The 18,986-nt window shown below is 37.7% G+C and overlaps 3 protein-coding genes across 3 annotated transcripts; 2 read left to right on the top strand and 1 right to left on the bottom strand.

The window, feature by feature from the left end:
• Positions 1-262: 262 nt before the first annotated feature.
• Positions 263-1,713, top strand: LOC137712210 (proline-rich protein 1-like). Its single transcript, XM_068451327.2, has 2 exons — positions 263-478; positions 1,307-1,713. The coding sequence occupies exons 1-2, from the start codon at positions 289-291 to the stop codon at positions 1,657-1,659; spliced, it is 543 nt and encodes a 180-aa protein (XP_068307428.2). The 5' UTR covers positions 263-288; the 3' UTR covers positions 1,660-1,713.
• A 3,888-nt stretch (positions 1,714-5,601) lies between these two features.
• On the bottom strand, positions 5,602-8,524 carry LOC137713188 (vacuolar protein-sorting-associated protein 37 homolog 1). The gene is made up of 7 exons (XM_068452456.2): positions 8,076-8,524; positions 7,552-7,779; positions 6,802-6,889; positions 6,472-6,511; positions 6,323-6,369; positions 6,108-6,228; positions 5,602-5,974 (listed from the first exon to the last, which is right to left on the bottom strand). The coding sequence occupies exons 1-7, from the start codon at positions 8,093-8,095 to the stop codon at positions 5,811-5,813; spliced, it is 708 nt and encodes a 235-aa protein (XP_068308557.2). The 5' UTR covers positions 8,096-8,524; the 3' UTR covers positions 5,602-5,810.
• An 8,551-nt stretch (positions 8,525-17,075) lies between these two features.
• Positions 17,076-18,387, top strand: LOC137712211 (uncharacterized). Its single transcript, XM_068451328.2, has one exon. The coding sequence runs from the start codon at positions 17,142-17,144 to the stop codon at positions 18,123-18,125; it is 984 nt and encodes a 327-aa protein (XP_068307429.2). The 5' UTR covers positions 17,076-17,141; the 3' UTR covers positions 18,126-18,387.
• The last annotated feature ends 599 nt before the right edge of the window (positions 18,388-18,986 follow it).

Raw genomic sequence — 18,986 nt, 5'->3', positions numbered from 1 at the left:
TTATTTTATAATTAAGCAGGTTTATCTTGAATAATTATAAAGATGGTTCAAAATGTTGGGTGCTGACCTTGATTAATTAATAATTCATTTATAAATTAAAAAACTAGAACATAGGCATAATTTGACATTCTACATTTCCAAATGGAATGCACGTCCTAAGTAGTGCTCTTCCACCCTAGCCAGCTACTTCCCAAACAAAAGACCCATTTGTTGTCCTATATATATATACATTTGCTTCCTCCTTAATCTAGAGAGAGAGAGAGAGAGAGAGAGAGAGAGAGCAGAAAGATGAGAGCCATGGTGGTGCTGTTATTTGCAGTGGTATTGATTGCCATGGGTTGCACCAGCAGCCACACAGTTGAAGTTTTTAATCATGAAGAACCGAAAACCAAAACCATACATGTAGGTGGGAAAGTACTATGCCAAGATTGCACCCAAGGTTGGAACGAATGGGTTCACGGCGCCAGGCCCATCAAAGGTATATATTTCTTCGAATAATCCTTCGCTCCTTTTAAGGACAGAAGTCTTTGTTTTGTCGTAATGTGCCATTATTTCACTGTACATATTTGAAACATTTCTTTTTGTCATTATCATGTAGAAATGTTATTTTTAAAAAACTTCAATCGATCTGGAGACCATTTAGTTATCCATTTGAATAAAAGAAATGAATGTTTCATCACTTGTCATCACAATCGTCATTTTGTTCAACACACACGCGCACACACACAAACGCACACACTTACCATTTAGTTATCCATTTGAATAAAAGAAATAGATGTTTCATCACTTGTCACCACGATTGTCATTTTGTTCAACACACACACACATACACACATACACACACACACACACACACACACATGGATGGTTAAACGGTTTCCAAATTGAATAATTCTTCTAAAGAGAATGAACCTATGATCGTTTAAAGAATGAACAATTCCTATTATGAACATTTTGGATGGTTAAATGATGTCACGTTAGTAGGAAGGAAGAACTCCTTCCTGAAAAGGAGGGCCTTCCTCGAACATTAGAGAAGTGAATATTGTCCTTATCTTGGTTGTAAATGAGTTGTACTAGTCACAGTTGACCATACCGGGTCATAGACTTGTAAATTGGGCCAGGCCGGACCAATCCTTACTCGACTATAGGCCCTAGCAATTAAATGGGTCGGGCTGGGCTGACCCTATGCCATTTTCACAAGCCTATGATTTGTATTGTGAAATCTGTAAGTAATAACCGTTAAGCTAATTCCATTCATGGGCATGGATAATGAAGAGTGCGAATTTAAGTAATAGTATTGTTGCAGGTGGGAAGGTGTCTGTGACATGCATGGATGAGAGAAGCAGGGTTGTCTTCTATGCAAGCGATCTAACAGACGAAAAGGGCCAATTCGACCTGATCATGAACAAGTACACGACCAACGGCAAAGAAGTGAAAGCTAATCGATGCTCGGTGAGGCTGGTGTCTTGCCCAGATGCCACGTGTAACGTTCCAACTAATTTCGGCAGAGGCCGGTTGGGGGTGAAGCTGAACCGGCCGAGTTTGGTGTACAGAGATTTGGTGAAGTACACTCTCGATCCATTCTATTACACCAGTCCTATGTGCGAGAAACCTGACACTACTCGTTATGATGATCATGGCAATGGACGTAACTACTAATTATTACAACAAATACGTTTCTTTAGTACTTTTGTTTTGTTTTTTTACGTAACTTTCCCCTTAAATTTGTTTCGACAATTGTAATTGGATGAAATCAAATGTTTCTTAAGTGGAAAATGATTTTCGCACATTAATTTTACTTTCTGCACATCTGTGATTTTTTTTTTTCACTTTGATTCTTTGTTAAGTTGTAAAATCCAAAGACAATAAATAAAAAGGAGAAAATAGAGTGCAATAGTCAATTTCCTTCTCGAGCACTTGATCAACTAGATAACTGATTGAGCCTAACCTAGTTGACTCAAATTCATCTCAAGTTGGATTGGGTTTGAACCTTGATAAAATCCATACTTAATTGTAAAAGATGGGTTAGAATTGGATTGACCTACCAATGTGCCCAATTCGTCTAAGTTGCATAAAAACATACATAAAACAGATTCACCACTATTTGACGTCCCGGTTTGACATGTAGTTTTTCTCCAAATGACAGTGCGTTAATCATTTACACACCATAATTGCGATGAAACCCAATCACATAAATTGTTCTCATGCATACATCGATAAACCCACACCAACTATCTCATATGTGGGCCCACACAAACCCTACTCCAGTCTCAACTCTAATCCTTGTAGGTTACAGACTGAGACTATAGGCTTCCCGCCAAAAATAAATTCATATTTCCATTTCAAGATCACTCCCTAAACAACTGATTAAGTTGATGACCGTGTTTATACCAAAACCTCATGCAACATCAAACTACTGCAAACTACTCGATCATCCCTCTTAAAAAATGGCTGCAAACCGCAGCAGCAACACAATCTGTTGAAGCATAAGCTTTACTGCTGTTGGAATTGAAGGATGGAAGCTTGAAGATCATAGCTGATGCAATAGTTTTATAGCTTTTGTTCTTAAGTTTTGAATTTGTAATGAATTGTAATGGATGGTCACGATTATATCTAGAGGGCGTATAATGTGTCACCTGTCCAAATTGATCTAAGTGTTTAAGTTGCTCAATGCAGCTCACATGACCTATATTAGCTGAGGTGTGAGCTAACAACAACTATATTTGCTCACACCACTAGCATGTTTGGCACAACCTAATCAAGGAATCCAGCGTAGATTTTCTCCTTGATGTTTCACACTTCGCTTCTTCTGCCTTCTTTAACTTTGCTCTTTGAAGTATGTTCATCACATTCTCTGGGATTTCCGGAGTACGAAACCAACTAGAATTACAGTAAATCAACCTTTAAAACACTAACATGGCCTTAGAGCTTGTTTCAAATTGAATCAAGGGGCGTGATCTGTGAAGTGTTCTTTGAGTTTTCAACGAAGGACTCAAGTACATCGAAGAACAAAATGTCTGGTTCTAGAGCTGATCTTCAAGCTCCAATCTTCACTAGTGTCAGCTTGAAATTTGGTGCATTAGAATGAAGACCATCTTTAAATCCCACAATCTATGGGGTTTTGTTGAAAATGGGTATAAACTTCCCTCATATGAGAAGCAAATGGATGAGAAGCAGCTGATTGTTGCATAGGATCTTATTTCTAGGGATGCAAAAGCTCTGGGGTTGATTCAAAGTACAATGAGTGATGAAATATCCCCCAGAATTGCAAATGAGGAGATAGCTAAGGATGCTTGCGATGTACTAAAGCAGGAGTTCAAAGGTGAAATTGGTACTAGGCAAAATATCCTGCAATTATAAACTAAACTGTGATGGATTGACTAGCCAAACCAACTTATCAACCAAGTATAGATTCATTAATTAAACACATACAAATCCAATGAATAAACTTAGTTTGCTACAAGTTAACCTAGTCAACAATAATACAGTTCTTATTTCATAATAATGTGGTACAAACTTGAGCACAAACCCACATCAAATAATGGATTATATAACGCGTGAAACATATGATAATAAACTAGATATGTGGGCAAGTACAAACTAAGAAGAATGCAAAGAAGTTAAACTCTGAAAGGTTGGCTTGTTAGAGAACAAGTCAACTATATATGAATTTCTCAGTTACGAGAATCACAATTCCAAGAATTAAACTTAATAGACTAGTACGTTCGACTGGTCAATAACTACCCAGATATCTCTTACGAGCAAATCACAGGCAAGAACATATTCACAAATCAGTTCACTTCTCAAACAACAATTATAGCTTGTGATATTCACTAGTAATTTGCTAGATATGCATGCAAGTTATGAAGAAGTAAACACAACAAGTTTTGACCGGAAAAACCCCTAACTGGGTTAAAAAATCGGGGACTTCACATAGTCCAATCCACTAGTGCAAATAAGCTTCATACAAAGTACCACAACAAGCTCAATTCCTAAATCTATTCTAAGGAACAGCTTTATACCTATGTGCAGCCTTATTTGCGTGAGGTGGAGAAGTCTTCAGTCTTCACAAGAGAGCATCTCCATCCCTTGAGCTCATTTCCTTGTGGCACTGAGACCAATACAATCTATGTAGGATGATATGATATGTGGATTCAAATGATCACAAGTCAGTTTCTCTAGTTTAACAATTGAAGGAAGAAGAAACTAACTTAGAATCCAAACAAAGGTCTTTATGAAGATTTGAAACTAAGATCTAGATCATGGACAATGCAATCCTTTTTTAGAGATGATGTGGGTGAGTTAGCACAAGATTTAAGACATCAAAAAGTGTATGTAGCTAGGATTTCACAGAAACAAGAATTAGAGGCTTGAAGAGCTTACGCCACTCTCTTGAAAATGCAATTTATCTAATCCAGAACAAATGAGCTTCTAAGAAGATTTAAGCAAGCATTTTCATGGATAGTTTTATAAATATTCAATGAAGAACTTTACATAGAAAATGCTTGATGCTCCTAGGAGATCTGAGTTGGAGAGAAAAAAAATAAAGACACTCTCTAAACAAAAAATAATAAAAAAATCTTTCGCACCAAGGAGGAAATGAAATCCTCCAACCCTATTAAACAAAAACTTTTGATTGTTGTAGACGAGTACAAAAAGACACTTGTCAAATGTAAAAGTAATATGAGCAAATCAACGGTGAAAAACTTAACCCGTATAAAACGTGTCAGTCAGCCCATGTGGGCTGCCTTAAATTGCATGCCCAGAAAGCATGAAAACAATGAGTAATTACAGGACAACTTCACTAGTAAGAATGCATAAGAATTTAAACATGAAATGTATATGCATGTACAAACCGTACTTGAGTTGAGGCAACACTATTTGCACTTTGATCTTCCATAACCCAAACTTTAGAACCAAGTATACTAAAGTCTAATATAAGGAATATTGATCTAAAGAGCATGTGTGGTACATAATTACAAGATTGACAAGGAAAGCCAAAACAACTAAGTCTAGACTTTACAAAAGGTGATTCTCAAGTCATGGCAGTGAAATTACAAGGTATACATCATGATTTTGAGCATGCTAGAATGACGAATAATGAATCTCTATCTGATTACTTGGCCAGATCGTTTGCTTTAGTAAATCAAATGAAGATGTATGGTGAAGAACTGTCAAATAAGAGGATTGTAGAGAGGTTGTTAATTAGTTTATCTATGATGAACAAAGAAAATCACTGAAATATATCCCAATGAGGTAGTGCTACACTCAAGGGATTTGAACAAAGGTTGATTAGGCATTCTGAGGATAATGAAGTGTCTGAAAGGGCTTTCAGCAGCCTTAGTTTCAAAGGAAAATCAGGTTCACATGCTGGTGGATATATTAGTAGCATAGGAAACCAGACGGTGTTGTAAAATAAAAATTGTGCCTAGGTTTTCAAGTATTGAACTCCGGATTTTGATTCAAGACCACGTATTTCTTTTGATTTGAATGTGGAATCTAATTCCGGATAATTTCAATACTCATTCTAGGTAAGTAAACATCGTACCAAAAATGGACTCTACTTTGGGAAGCTTAAACTGAGTTTTACTGTTCACACTATTTCGAACAAAGTTTATAAGCCTTGGATGTCCAAATGAGAAAACAACAATGTTTATACACAGAATTACTATAAAAAATGAATATTAATGTGATAGGGCAAATAGATGCTCAAATTATACACGAATAAGCAACGATCACCATGGTACTTTTTATCGACCTTTTCAATGAAGTATCCACTAAAATGTATACAAGTTACTAAGGTAATATGTTCACCCTATTGAAGATGTTTTTGCGGCAAGATGAACAAGCGCTCGCTTGTGGTAAGTGGTACGAAGCTTCTTGTACTTTTCCACAAAAGCCCCGAGATCAACCTCCTTGTCGAGGAGCTGCTGGTGCAGAGCTTCAGATTCCTCCTCCGTTGTATTCATCGATTCTGCATGCACGGAAAAAAAATTTCATATACCAAAAAATTTGATTGTGATTCATGCATGCATGATATTGATGACTAATACGGCACACGAGAATACTGAATTACTGTACAGTTTCATATTATCGTTACTACATGCCTTGAAGCCTTTGAAGAAGAGAAGACGGGGAACATAGCTTCAACGTTTCTTCTTTCTTTCTCTCGAGTTCATTTAGCCTCTCCTGAGCAGCAGCCAACTCTGTTGTTCTAATTATTCTGCACTGTGACCACAAAAGATAAAGGAGAAAAAGATACAAGATCAAAAACAACGATTTTGCTACTACTGTGAGAAGCAAGACATTGGCAAAAGCTTACCTGGTTTCTAAGTTCCACCATCTGCGGTTCTTTTTCCAAGTTTTCCCCTGTTTTATAAAATAAAATTATAATTTGTTTTCCCATGTATAATCCAATAGCAGGAGACAAATATAATTAAAATAGGCCAGATACTGAAACAGAGAACTCACTGGATAACTGCAGAGTTTCCCTCCGTAGCTCCTCTCTTAGCTGATGTGGTCAGTAGAAGAAACAAAAAGAAAGAACAGAATAAAGATATGCCCGGAAACTAAAGTATTCGAACAAAGAAACTCAACATCATGTTAATAGCTTGTTAGGAGACCAACTTCCAATCCAAGTATAAATATGGTGTAGCCCCAAAGCAAGACAGAAATTACAGTTCATTAAGAGCTTGCTAAATTAAAAAGTGTTGAGTCTACTAAGATCAATGTGCGGGTGTGCATCAGAAGTTGAACCTTAAACAGAAAGGGTACGACAGAAAAAGTGAAGTTCAAACTTACATTATTTTGAATTTTGACCTGATCGAGCGAAAGAAAAAATTGCTGGTATGCATTCTTGTCAGACAAAAGCTTCCGTAGGTCCTCAACACTGATCACATTAATAGGGAAAACATAATGATTAGTTACTAGTTATTTGACAAAAATTTGATAAGAATTACATATGATCTGGGAGAGTTATATCTGCCATACTCGAGATACTGAGACGTAAACCAAAAAACTAAGAGTTACATAGCAGTATAAATGTTTTTGAGAACATGAATCTCTCAATCATATACATTAAGAAATAACAAATTCACTTACTGGACAACATTTCATTGGACAAATATGCTCTTTCAAAGGTTGATTAAAACAATGATTGAGTAAACAGAACCTATCTTGATAGGTAAAATGTAATCTCTAAGCTTGGGCTTACGCCTAAAGTAAATACAAATTTCTTTTTTCTCGTATTCAGTCACCAACTTCTTTTCAACATTCTTCAGTATATCTAACCGTTCTGAGCTTTGTTTTTACAAGAACGAGTTCAAACAAAACTACCAACTACCATAGACAAACAACAAGTACAGTTAAAATTCACTCCACAATCATCTCCAAATTTTAATGTACAATCTGAAACAAAAGAAGTGACAAGTTGATATGTAACAACCGATAAATGAGGTGTGCTATAGCTAAGAACATTGTTGATCAGCTCCGAAACAGAAAAATCATCATTACTATGTAATCATGAGATTCCGACAGCACCATTATCCTTACCTCTTGTCCTTCAGAACGGAAATAACAGCGGCAGCTTCGGCGGGAGAAACATGTAACGCCGACTGTGCCCTTTCTGTTGGCCTTTGGTAACTCATACTGCTAGACGAGGTGCTACTCGGCGTCCCAGGGCGAGAAGAAGTCGGAGAACTAACTACAGATGGAGGGTACCATGACTGTGAAGGAGTAACAACCTCCGGACGCGGCTGAGTAGGTTCCTCCTGAGATCCCCTGTGGACGAAAACACGGTTAGAAACTTTGACCTTCAGCCTCTCCAACACACATCACCAATCAAATTACTGGATTACGAAAGCTCCAACGGAAAGCTCCAATTTCTGCTAATGATTTTACAAACCGATTCCACTAACAAAACCCATCAATTCGCAGAGCAAATTGGGGATTTTGACACCGACCCATTTACGAAAACGCCGTAAAATCAATCACCGGAATCAGAATTTAACCCTAGGATTAACGGAGCTACGGTTCAAATTTAAAACCCTAAATTACACCGAGAAGAGAAGAATTACCAGAACTTGAACATGGACATGGCTTTGGGAGAGCTTGAGGACTCCGATCAATCAAGCTGGGTACGGAATGGAATGGAATCGAATCGACGAAAAGATTCAACTGGATGGACGAGGAGGAGGAGGAATTTGGAAGCTTAAACAGTCCAGTTACGTTCGAGAGAAAATTCAAAGGGTTACTCCGACGATATTGTATTTCGCGCGTGGCTTTGTGCAAGTGGTCGAAAACGTGTGAGAAGATGGGAAAGATCGCAGAAGATGACTTGGAGTCGGGGATGGATTATTGGATTCGATACCGACTTCTTCTTCAATTCTGCCGACTGGGCCTATCTGAAGCCCAAAACTATTGGTGTTCACGTGTTCGTTGGGCGCGCGTTTTCTACGTGCGGACTGCACTTTGTGGACTCTAGGTGCGGACCGGATTTGATCTGAATCGCTAAAACAAATCTATCAAAATGAGCGAAGAGGGAAACCGGGTTCTAAATGATCCGTCATTAATAAAAAAAGGATAACTGCAACTGTGGCTATCTCAAAAATTCAACCCAGGATCTACTGTCCCGAAGTGGGTGTCTCCTTTCATGTCTCGTTGCTAGTATTACTACATGTGTCTTTACACCTACTAGAGCATTCACACCATTAACTATTATATGAAAGTAAAATTAAAAATAAAAAAAAAGATTAATTTCATAAAGTCCTTCTGCCAGTAAAAGTCTAAACCCATTAATTTCAACGAGTTGTCTTCCTCCTGCTCTCTTCAGCCCGCCGCCGCTCATCTTGATCTCAGCGAGCAATCTCCTCTCCTTGCTCTCTTCAATGATTTGGGTTGATGAAATCCTTGTTAATTTCATGAATTAACTTGATATTTCTTTAAGTCATGAAGCTTTATTCACGGTAGATGTATTGTTATGAAAATTTGTTGATAGGTTGTGTTAAGGGTATGCATTGTTGAATTTGGTTGTGTTCAGGGTATATATTATTGAATTTGGTTGTGTTGAATGCTTGTATTGTTATGTGTACAAGATATGTCTACTGAGGGTTCAACTAGCAACAAAAGAGGAAGAATCATATAGGGGAATGTTTAACAACCTTTCTTAATTAAGTCATGTGCTTCGGGGAGTGATGCTGATTCCGATGATTTGACAGTCAAATTGCTGAAGCGAAGCTCAAATTCTGTGCTAACTCACGTGCTGTAACTGTGTGGCATCAAAAGTGTGTCGAACAAAGCTCCATCTTGATTGAGTTACAACAAAAGTTGAATGAGGCGTTGTCGAAATAGGCCAAGTACAAAGACCAAATACATAACCGAAAGTGTAAGTATGATGAGCTGGTTCTAAAAGAGGAGGAAGTTGTATGTTGTAGATCAATCAAATTATGGGCGACGAAGCAGCTCCAACAAGAGTGTGACTCCACTTTCTATGATGGGTTTGAGAAATTTTGTTCGCATCTTTATGGTAACCATAAGGGATATGATTGGGAATGCGCATTGCCCTTACACATGGATGACATCGTCAGAGATGGTGGTGACTATGAGTAGCATGAGTACGTAGAAGCGGCTCACAAGGCACCGAATGATCCTCAAAGTGAAATTTGCCTTCTTAGATATTTACGACTCGTTATTTTGTACATTTTGCACAATGTTTTAAGTATATCATAATTTCAAGCTTCATTTAGTGATTCAAGAATTATTTTCGTAAATGTTCATAAGGTGCCACAAATATTCATATATATATATATATTCAGTCACAAGTCACAGTTGGTGTATCACAATCTCCATCAGTACTGTGACACAATATATACATTCTAAAACAACCAACTATGACCACAGCAAAAGAATGGTTCATCCCCCTGCAAGCTTAACACATCTTGTATATATATAAAAAAAGGATATATCACAAATGACTTTTCAAATCATGTTTAATGGGTCATTAAGCATATATTCGTAAAAAGCATCTAGCACTCCCGAATTTTCAAACAGTCACATGAGTGTTACTATTTTGGGTTGGTTGCAAATTAGGCATTGGGTCAACATTTTCATTTGCCTAGGTAACATCACCAGCATCAGCGGTCGGTGTGGCCTTTGTGTGTTCTTAGGTAACATCTCGCATACATTGGTGTTAAATGTGATGTCAAACACAATCACATCACCAAAACGGCCATAACCACGTCGTGATTCCATTTTCAATTTCGTTTCAACTCATCTTTTACCGTTGGTACAACAAATTCAACCCTCCCTGCACCAAATTGATCTCCAACATCTACATCCTCTCTTTCCTCCATTATTTATTCTATTAATATCTTATCCCCATCGAATTATACTTCAATTTACCTACTACAAATCTATTAAAACTAAACTTATCACAATCCATCACAAGTTTTGCACCTATATATCTAGGATTCAAATTCACAATTTCAACCAAGTTCAGTGGTAACCACCTAACATCATGGATTCAAATCCCAAAATTATAAGTATCTTACACATGTACCTGATGGTGGTTTTCAGAACCAAAATGAAACAGAAATGGATTTACTAATGGCTCAAAATTGACTTTCACATTCTAGGTTTCTTCAAAGGTTTTGGATGAATCACCCTTATGAACTCCATTCCAACAAGAGCTTCAATTTACCTAAAATTAAACACTCTCACGCCTCACCAGCTCCTTCTCTCTACCTCTCTTTCCTTGCGAAGACAACCCCAATCTCTCCCTTTTGTTGACAAAAACACGCCCAATGAGCAAAAAAAATTTAAAGGTATAAAATCACCGGGTCACAAGCGAAACAGAACTTTAATCAACCTGAAATTGATTCCTCACCCCAGCTCCCTCTCTCTGTCTCTCCCTCTTCAACGCGCGAATAAACCCTTAGCTCCCATTTTCTCTTTGACAAAAACATACCCAGTGAATAAAAATAATTAAAAGTTTTGAACTACAACGGGTACAACAACTCAGTTTTGTTGTGAGCTCAGCAAATCGCGACCGTTGAATTTCGGTTTGAACGCATGGTTCAGGCGCAAGGCCGCACCTTAGAAACTCCTTAGAAAAATAAGGGAAGTGCACAGAGAGAAAATACGAGCATGAAAATCAATATTCTTATACCTTGATTTGGTGAAGATTGAAATGTATATTGACCAAAGAAATGCTTGTATGGAATGAACCCATGGTTGCCATGATATTTGGCTAAGTGATTCTGTAAGGAAACTTAGCACTTAGGCCATCTCCAATTGATGGCTGGTCAGAGGGCTCGTTTTAGCCCTCTGGCCCTCCGAGATTCTCCAAGATATTAATATTTTAATAAATAGTACAGGGCCATATTTGCCTCCGTCTCCAATCGAGGACCAAAGGGCCATAGGGCTCGTTTTAGTCCTGTCACGAAAAACCGTCTCCAACCAAGGGCCAAAGGACCATAGGGCAAAACATAATTTATTATTTAAATTTAAAAACTACAACAACTTAAATTCAAATCCAACAACTTAAATTTAAAAACTACAACGATAAATGGCCCAAAAAACCAAAAAAATTAGAACTTAAATTTAATGAATGGTTTAGGTATTTATAGGAAAAAAAAATTAGAATTTTTAAGAATTTAAAAAAAAAAAAAAAAGGCCCAAAAAACCAAAAAAAAAATAAAATATTGAATACAACGGCTAACTGGCTAGCCGTTGTATTCAAAAATTTTTTTAAGCAATTCTGTCGGTTATAACCAACAGCAATACATTTAATTTTTAATATAAATATATTCCTGTCGGTTATAACCGACAAGATTGCTCAATTTTCTGGCCAGCCCCAGGATGGCTGGCTGGCTACATGCAGCCAGCCCTCCAGCCTTCTAGCCTTCTCCGATTCCGTGAGGCCCTCCTAGATTCCACAGCCCTCTGGCCTAGCCCTTGGTTGGAGACGGTTTTCGGGCTATTTTCGACCCTCTGGACCCTTCGGTTGGAGATGGCCTTATGCATCTTATGGGGCCCTTTTGTCGTGTAAATCTTGTGGCATAAAGCCCATTTTTGGCGGAGTGCTTTTGCATTGGTGAATGACTGAAACACCTATGATCATGATTATTTTTAACATAATTTTCAACGGACTTTGTAGTAGGTTTCACAGTGTAACATGTTATAAGTTTAAGGTAACACATTGCTGCAATTTATAATCGGACGACAATTTGCAACCAGACCTATAGTTGATATGACATTAGAAATTTGTACGACAATTTTGCATCACGAGATGATACTTGAAATTTGTACAAAGGTCCTTGGTAAACAATTCAAGTGTATGAATACACTAGTACCAAGCCAAAACATATTCTAGTATCATTAAACATGGAATAGCAACGCAAGTGGCTCTTTACCACAATAGTGAATATAAGTGTTGTTTTTACATTACAGCACATGTTTGAACCGCGTCGACTTCCTAATCTAACAAATCTATCATTTAACAAAAAAAACGAAAACATGAAACACCTACAACAGAACTTGAAATGTGACGAAACCAAAGTGTAAACACAACAACACAACAAAAACCTGCTCAATGTGGTCCTTTGTTGTCAGCATCCACCATAATCCAATACACGGCTTCCACAAAAAGCCGCAGATGACGGAGGCTCCATGGCACCAAGTCAAATTATTGTTATTGTTATGCTTATTTTTGCTTCTTTTGAAAATTTCTATATCGTACCTTACTAATTATTATCTACAACTACAAAAGCTGTCATCTGTCATCCCCTTAAACAATCCAACTGTCCAAATGTCACGTTACAAAATTAGATTTGTATAAAATACAAAAAACTACCTTAATTATTGGTGTTACGACATTTTCATACCTCATCTTTTAAAATTGACAATGTCATACCTCATCTTACGAATTTGTGCCAGTGTTATACCTTCCGTTAGCTTGGCGTGAATTTCTCAATTAAATACTGACGAGGCTTGATCCGGGACTCATTTTCTATTAAAATATTATTAAAAACTAAAATAAATAAATAAACAAAATATATATAAAAATAAAAAATAAAACCCTCACGTCCCCTTTCCCCACCCCCCTTCTCTCTCTTCTTCCCAATCTTCATCTTTTCCCCCTTCTAGTGTCCTTCCTGCAACCCAGAAAAAAAGAAAAAAAAAATAAAAACCAATTTATCTTCCCCCCCCCCTTCGCAATTTTCCCCGACCCCCTTCCTTTCTTCCCCCCTCCCATCTTCCCTAAACCCGCACCCACCCTTGCACCCACTACCTGCACCCCAAAAAAAAAATTCCAGGAAAAAACCCAGAACCGTTGAGGTGGAATCAGGAAACCTTCGTGATGGGGTGGGAGTGGTGGATTTTGGGGGGTGGGGGAGGAACTGGGTTTGGTTTGGATTTTTTTTTTCCTTCTTCTTCTTTCTGGGTTGCAGGGGGTTGGGTTAGTTGTGTTTTTTTTTGGGGCGGGGGACGAACTGCGTTTGGTTTGGTTTTTTTTTTCTTTTTTCCTTCTTCCTGTTCTTCTTCTTTCTGGGTTGCGGCTTTTTGTTTTTTGTTTTTTTTTTTTCTCTTCTTCTTCTTTGGGTGGGGGGGGGGGGGTTGATGGGTTTCCAAATTTTTGTTTTTTTGGTTGAAGATTACACAGGAAGATGAAGATGGGGGGAGAAGAGATAGAGAGGGGGGAAGGGACGAAGTGAGGGTTTTATTTTTTTTTTTTAACTTTTGTTTTAATATTTAAAAAATATTAAATAATTTTTTTAATTTTTTAATAAAAAGTGGGCCCTGAATCAAGCTACATCAGCAGTTAACTGAGAAATTCATGCCAAGCTAACGGAAGGTATAACATTGACACAAATTCGTAAAATGAGTTATGACATTGTCAATTTTAAAAGATGAGGTATGAAAGTGTCGTGACACTAATAGTTGAGGTAGTTTTTTGTACTTTACCCATTAGATTTTTATTGGTGCATGCTGAGCCTACTCCAAATGATCAAATCTTTCTTTGTCTCCATCACATTATATATATATATATATATATATATATATATATATGATACTTCTTTGATACAAGGATATATTTATACTAAAGAGTAGAAAATTAGTTTAGTATCAAACTCGTTAGGTACAATATTAGAATCTAAAATCTCTAATTTACAAGTAAAGATGAATACTATTAAATAGGTAGTATCATATATTAATTATCGCTAGCTTAAATATGATTCTAGTCCCTGCATTTCGCTTGAATTTTTGTTTTAGTTCCATTCAAGGTTCTAAAAAACGTTAGACGCTAATCGAGTGGTGGATAGGGATATAGCGCCTAAGTTTCTAGCCACTTTTTTGTAATTTTAACTAAATTTACTATATAACATATAAACAAAATCTAAAGTCCTTAAGGCCTTTTTTGGTAGGTCGTATAAGAGATCAGATAGGACTAATAATACGGACCCTGATTGTTTGGTGTCCTCTCGTTTAATAGTTGCTGGATTAATTTAATCAGTCTGCTTATTTAGTAGGGTATACACCTTCTTAATAAACCCTTCCAAAAGGAGTGGATTATTAGTCTGGTTCCCTTTCCTTTCTTTTACACTTCATTCTTCACGACACCTCTTCTCGCCGTTGTCCCTCTCACCATCGTTCTTCTCACCGTCATCCCTCTTGTCGTCGTCGTCTCCTATAACTGTCGTTGTTCTCCCAGTCACCTCATCTTGCCAACATCAATCTCCTCGTCGCCTTTTCTTGCCATCGCCATTCTCCTCGTCACCTTCTCTCGTTGTCGCTCTCTCCTCTTCGCGCCAAGCACCGTACAAAAAGAGTTTCATTCTGATTCACAACCATCGAATTCGAATTGGATTTTTTTGATCTAGTTTAGGTTTATTTTGGAATCTTGGCCGAGAATGGTACCTAATCATATGGTATCTAAACTAAGTAATTCTATGACACCTGTGTTAGGGGTGGGCACGGGCCGAGCTGGACCCAAATTTGGAGGGGCTGGATCAGACCTACTTAAAAAGGAAACAGGCTGAGCCGGACCGGATATTACAAATCTGATCATTGGAATCAGACCTATCTGATCATTGGAATCAGACCTAACCTGACTCTTTTCAAATGGGCCGATTTGAGATGGGTCCATAGGTCCTCTTATTTTTTTTTTAATTTTTTTTTTTTCGGTTTAGATCGCCTCCCGAACTCACTCTGTCGCTCATCGTCCACATCTTTGACATCGCCAAAGCTTACCGGATTCTGCAGAGAAGATCTAGAAATTGTCCAGGGTTAGAGGCGAGTTCTGGCACCTTCACCCAAAATTATAGAAGCCACATTTTTGGGGTTAGCCTTTGGAGTCTCAAATAGTGGTGCTTGAAATGTCTAAAATCAAAAGTACAAACACCAAAAGTGATTACTCAAAAAAACCCAAATCATCAAAATCCCAAGATTTTGGTTTCAAAAAGAAGAACAACAGTTACACGCACAGGATCAGAAGACTTACCAGAGTCTCTTTGTTGACATCGGTAAAAATGGAGTAAGCCACACCAGAAGGCTTAAGCTTCCTACCTCTACTTTCAAATTTAGAGCTTTTGAGAAATATGGCACTCAAATCTCTGCTTTTTGAACCCAACAAACATGCACAGGATCAAAAACAAAAAGGCACCCAAAATACCAGAGGCGAAATCGAGGAAGACAGGAGCGAATCAAGAGGAGAGATCAAGGTCTGATGATAATGGTGGTGGCGTATGGAGCTGAGACGGTGGGAGTGAGTTAGGAGGAGAGATCGAGGTCTGAGACTCTGAGTGAAAGGAAGGGAATCATGAGGAGAGATCAAGAAGACTAGGATGGGGAAAAAAATTCAATTATATTCCATGCTAGAAACGGGCCGTGCCGAGGGCCCGTTTCCTCCTATTTTAGGATCTACCCCGCCCTGTTAATTTTGTATACCCGAACCGCCCCCGCCCCGTTTTGTGTGTAAAAATTTTGGACCAACCCCGAACCTGAATTACCCGCCCCTACCCACGGTTCCTATACCCATTTGACCCGTGTCATTTTAGGTTTCTCCATATCACCTAGGACTATAGTTCATAAATTTCTATGCGATTCGAATTGGGTTCTCCCCATCGAATTCGATTGGATAATTTTTGCTACTCTTTCTGAACTGATCTGGGTTTATTTTGGAATCTTGGCTGAGAATGATGATAGAACTTGGAAATTAGGAAAAATTTCATATGGACAATTTATTATTATTTTTTTAAAATTAGATTTTGCTTCAATTTGGGCTTTTCAATTTGCTTTTTATTATGAAGATTAGGATTTGAAAAGTATTTGGGTTTTTACATAATTACATTGAATTCATATTTGGTATAGTATAAATAATACTATCATTAGACCAAATGACCGATATTACACCAAACGTCCGATTAATTTAGTCAATACTATCTGATGACTATTTATCATATCCGATTGAAATAGTCAATACAGTCCAAGCTCCCAAATGAGGCTTTAAGTGTCTCTACACAAGTTTTTCTAATCCCAAACAACAATTTTTTTTTTTTTTTTTATAGTATGGATCACTAGTGATCCATAAATCAACAATTTAAATCTTGCATATTAGAATCTTATAATTTTATTAATAGTTATATCTAACATAAAACTCATACGCTGAGTAAAATGTAAGCACTGTAACCAACCTACAACACGAAACCAGATATAAATCCAAACTAAGGGATACAAAAGGTGTTAAAACCAATATTTAGTGTCTACACAATATTAAAAATTAAAATACTCAAAACATTAAAATACTCAAAACATTAAAATACATCAAATTCTCTATCAAATTCTTACACTTGGCAAAAGCCATACCACAAAACCGTTTCCTGCACAGTGTCCACACCAAAACGGATATACGTGTAAACCACTTGAAACACTCAACGATCAAATGATCATATCCCAAATTTATTGCAAAGAAATTCGATATCCAAGGGTTGCTCTCTCTCCACTCTTTGGCCTTCTATATATTCACTCACAACCAAGTGTTACATTCCTACACTTTCTTTATTTGTAAACCTTTCTCTCTCACTCTTTTTCCCTAAAACACCAAAAAGCCACCAAAAAGCCTGAAAACCAGATTGAATTGAGAGATGGAGAATGTTGGGACTCAAGTGGTAGGAGCTTCAGGTTCAGGTTCTTTCTTCACACCCCTTTTGATTTCCATGGCAGGCATTGTCTTCACAACCCTAGCAATAGTTGCGTACCATTTCCTAGTCGTTAAGTATTGCCTGCGGAGGAGGCAACGGCAGATGCAACTGCAATTCCAAGCCAGCCTCGCGCAACAACCAGCCACCAGCCAATCCATTGGGGTTGATGAGAAAGTCTTGAATACGATTCCTATTCTCACGTATTCAATGAAAGATGGTGAAATTTTTCACATGGATCAGAGCGAGTGTGTGATTTGCTTGGGAGACCTAGAAGACGGGGATTTGGTGCGTTTGTTGCCGAGTTGCAAGCATGTGTTTCACAATCCATGCATAGAGACGTGGTTTATGGGGCATTCTAATTGTCCGGTTTGTAGGTCAGCTATAGATGTGCCTATTGTGCCTGTTTCGTCAACGTTGCCTGTGGAATATGATCATGATCATGATCATGATGAACAAGTTAGAGACCGAGAACTTGAAGAAGCAGGCCCGGTTAGTTGCTCATCGCACCCTCACGATCCAGAGGAGGGTTTACCAATTAGCACCGCTATCACTACTACTACAACTCAATTATCAAAACCAAATGGTTTGCTTAGGCATTGCGTGTCACTGGTGGTATTGCCTATGAAGGATAGTAGTAAGCAACGGATTTTGTTAAAGGGGTTGGAGAGGTCTTTGTCTTTGGATCATTCCCACGTTCTTATCAATATATACACAGAGAGTGATGACAAGCCATCATCATCATCATCATCTTCTTCTTCTTTTGATTGTGCTTCTTCAAAGCCGGTTCTTACTAATTGTGGATCGTTGAAGGTGCGGTCGATGAGGCAGCTTGATCGAATGTCTTCAGTTTTAGTAAAATCTATTTCTCAACTGCGGATGAGCCAGAGTTTCAGCACGGACAATGGCCATGGAAATCTGCCTTGTTAGAATTATTTCTATTTGTGTGTGTGTGTGTGTGTGTTTTTTTTTTTTTTTTTTTTCATTTAAGGCGAGGGTCCAACTGTTAGCGGTATAAACTCCCTCTGTGGGAGCAAGGGTTTCATCATAGAATATTTTTAGTGACAATATTGTTATTGTGTAATCCTAATTACATTAGGAGTGTGATCAAGGTTCTAAAAGACACTAGGCGCTAAACGAATGGCGAGCGCCTAAGCGGCTAGGTGGTGCCTAGGCGGAGGCTTAAGTGGATAGGCGGATTTAAGTAAACTTATTATATATATATATATATATATATATATATATATAAATAAGTGCCGGATTTTACTTAAAAAGTACGTAATTGTATTGGGATAAATAAATTGAAAAATAGAATAACATATAAATTAGAAAATATTAGAACATATTAAAAACATGGGGAATCAGAATATATTGAGTATTTCATCCAAGTATTCAATAAGTCTCTTACAATTTATTTTAAAAAATAAAATATAAAATGAAAGTTATCTATATTCTATCTAAGTGAGAGTTGCGACCTAAGTGGGTGCCTAGGTGGGTCTAAGCGGGTGCCTAAACGGCAGGCTAGGCAGGCGCCTGAGCAAGTCTAGTTGCCCTTTCTTAATTTTCAAACACCTAGGAATTAATCAGAACGGTGGCAACCGCCTAGCGCTTAGGCGGCCTAGGCAGCGATATGCAGGGATTTTTAGAACAGTGAGTGTGATTGTGTAAATCCTAGAAATTTTATGTGTATTATTCTACATGTCTTTTAGATAGTTTCCTAGTTGTAGTTGTATTACTTGGAAATGACTCCCTTATTAGTATAAATAAAGGCGCAGGGCATGAGTAATATGG

Source organism: Pyrus communis, chromosome 14 (assembly GCF_041283825.1).
Source record: "Pyrus communis isolate YQ-2024b chromosome 14, ASM4128382v1, whole genome shotgun sequence".
Classification (NCBI taxonomy): domain Eukaryota; kingdom Viridiplantae; phylum Streptophyta; class Magnoliopsida; order Rosales; family Rosaceae; genus Pyrus; species Pyrus communis.
Note: the sequence above shows the minus strand (reverse complement) of the source record. Positions and strands in the feature narration are given on the sequence as shown.

What these genes read in the sequence shown, in the direction of transcription:
- LOC137712210 (XM_068451327.2), top strand. Translation starts at nt 289, where the DNA reads ATGAGAGCCATGGTGGTGCTGTTATTTGCAGTGGTATTGATTGCCATG. An exon ending in CGGCGCCAGGCCCATCAAAG is followed by an intron (nt 479 to 1,306) that starts GTATATATTTCT and finishes GTATTGTTGCAG; the next exon opens with GTGGGAAGGTGTCTGTGACA.
- LOC137713188 (XM_068452456.2), bottom strand. Translation starts at nt 8,095, where the DNA reads ATGTCCATGTTCAAGTTCTG. An exon ending in GGAAACTCTGCAGTTATCCA is followed by an intron (nt 6,370 to 6,471) that starts GTGAGTTCTCTG and finishes TTTATAAAACAG; the next exon opens with GGGAAAACTTGGAAAAAGAA. An exon ending in TCTTCTTCAAAGGCTTCAAG is followed by an intron (nt 5,975 to 6,107) that starts GCATGTAGTAAC and finishes CCGTGCATGCAG; the next exon opens with AATCGATGAATACAACGGAG.
- LOC137712211 (XM_068451328.2), top strand. Translation starts at nt 17,142, where the DNA reads ATGGAGAATGTTGGGACTCAAGTGGTAGGAGCTTCAGGTTCAGGTTCT.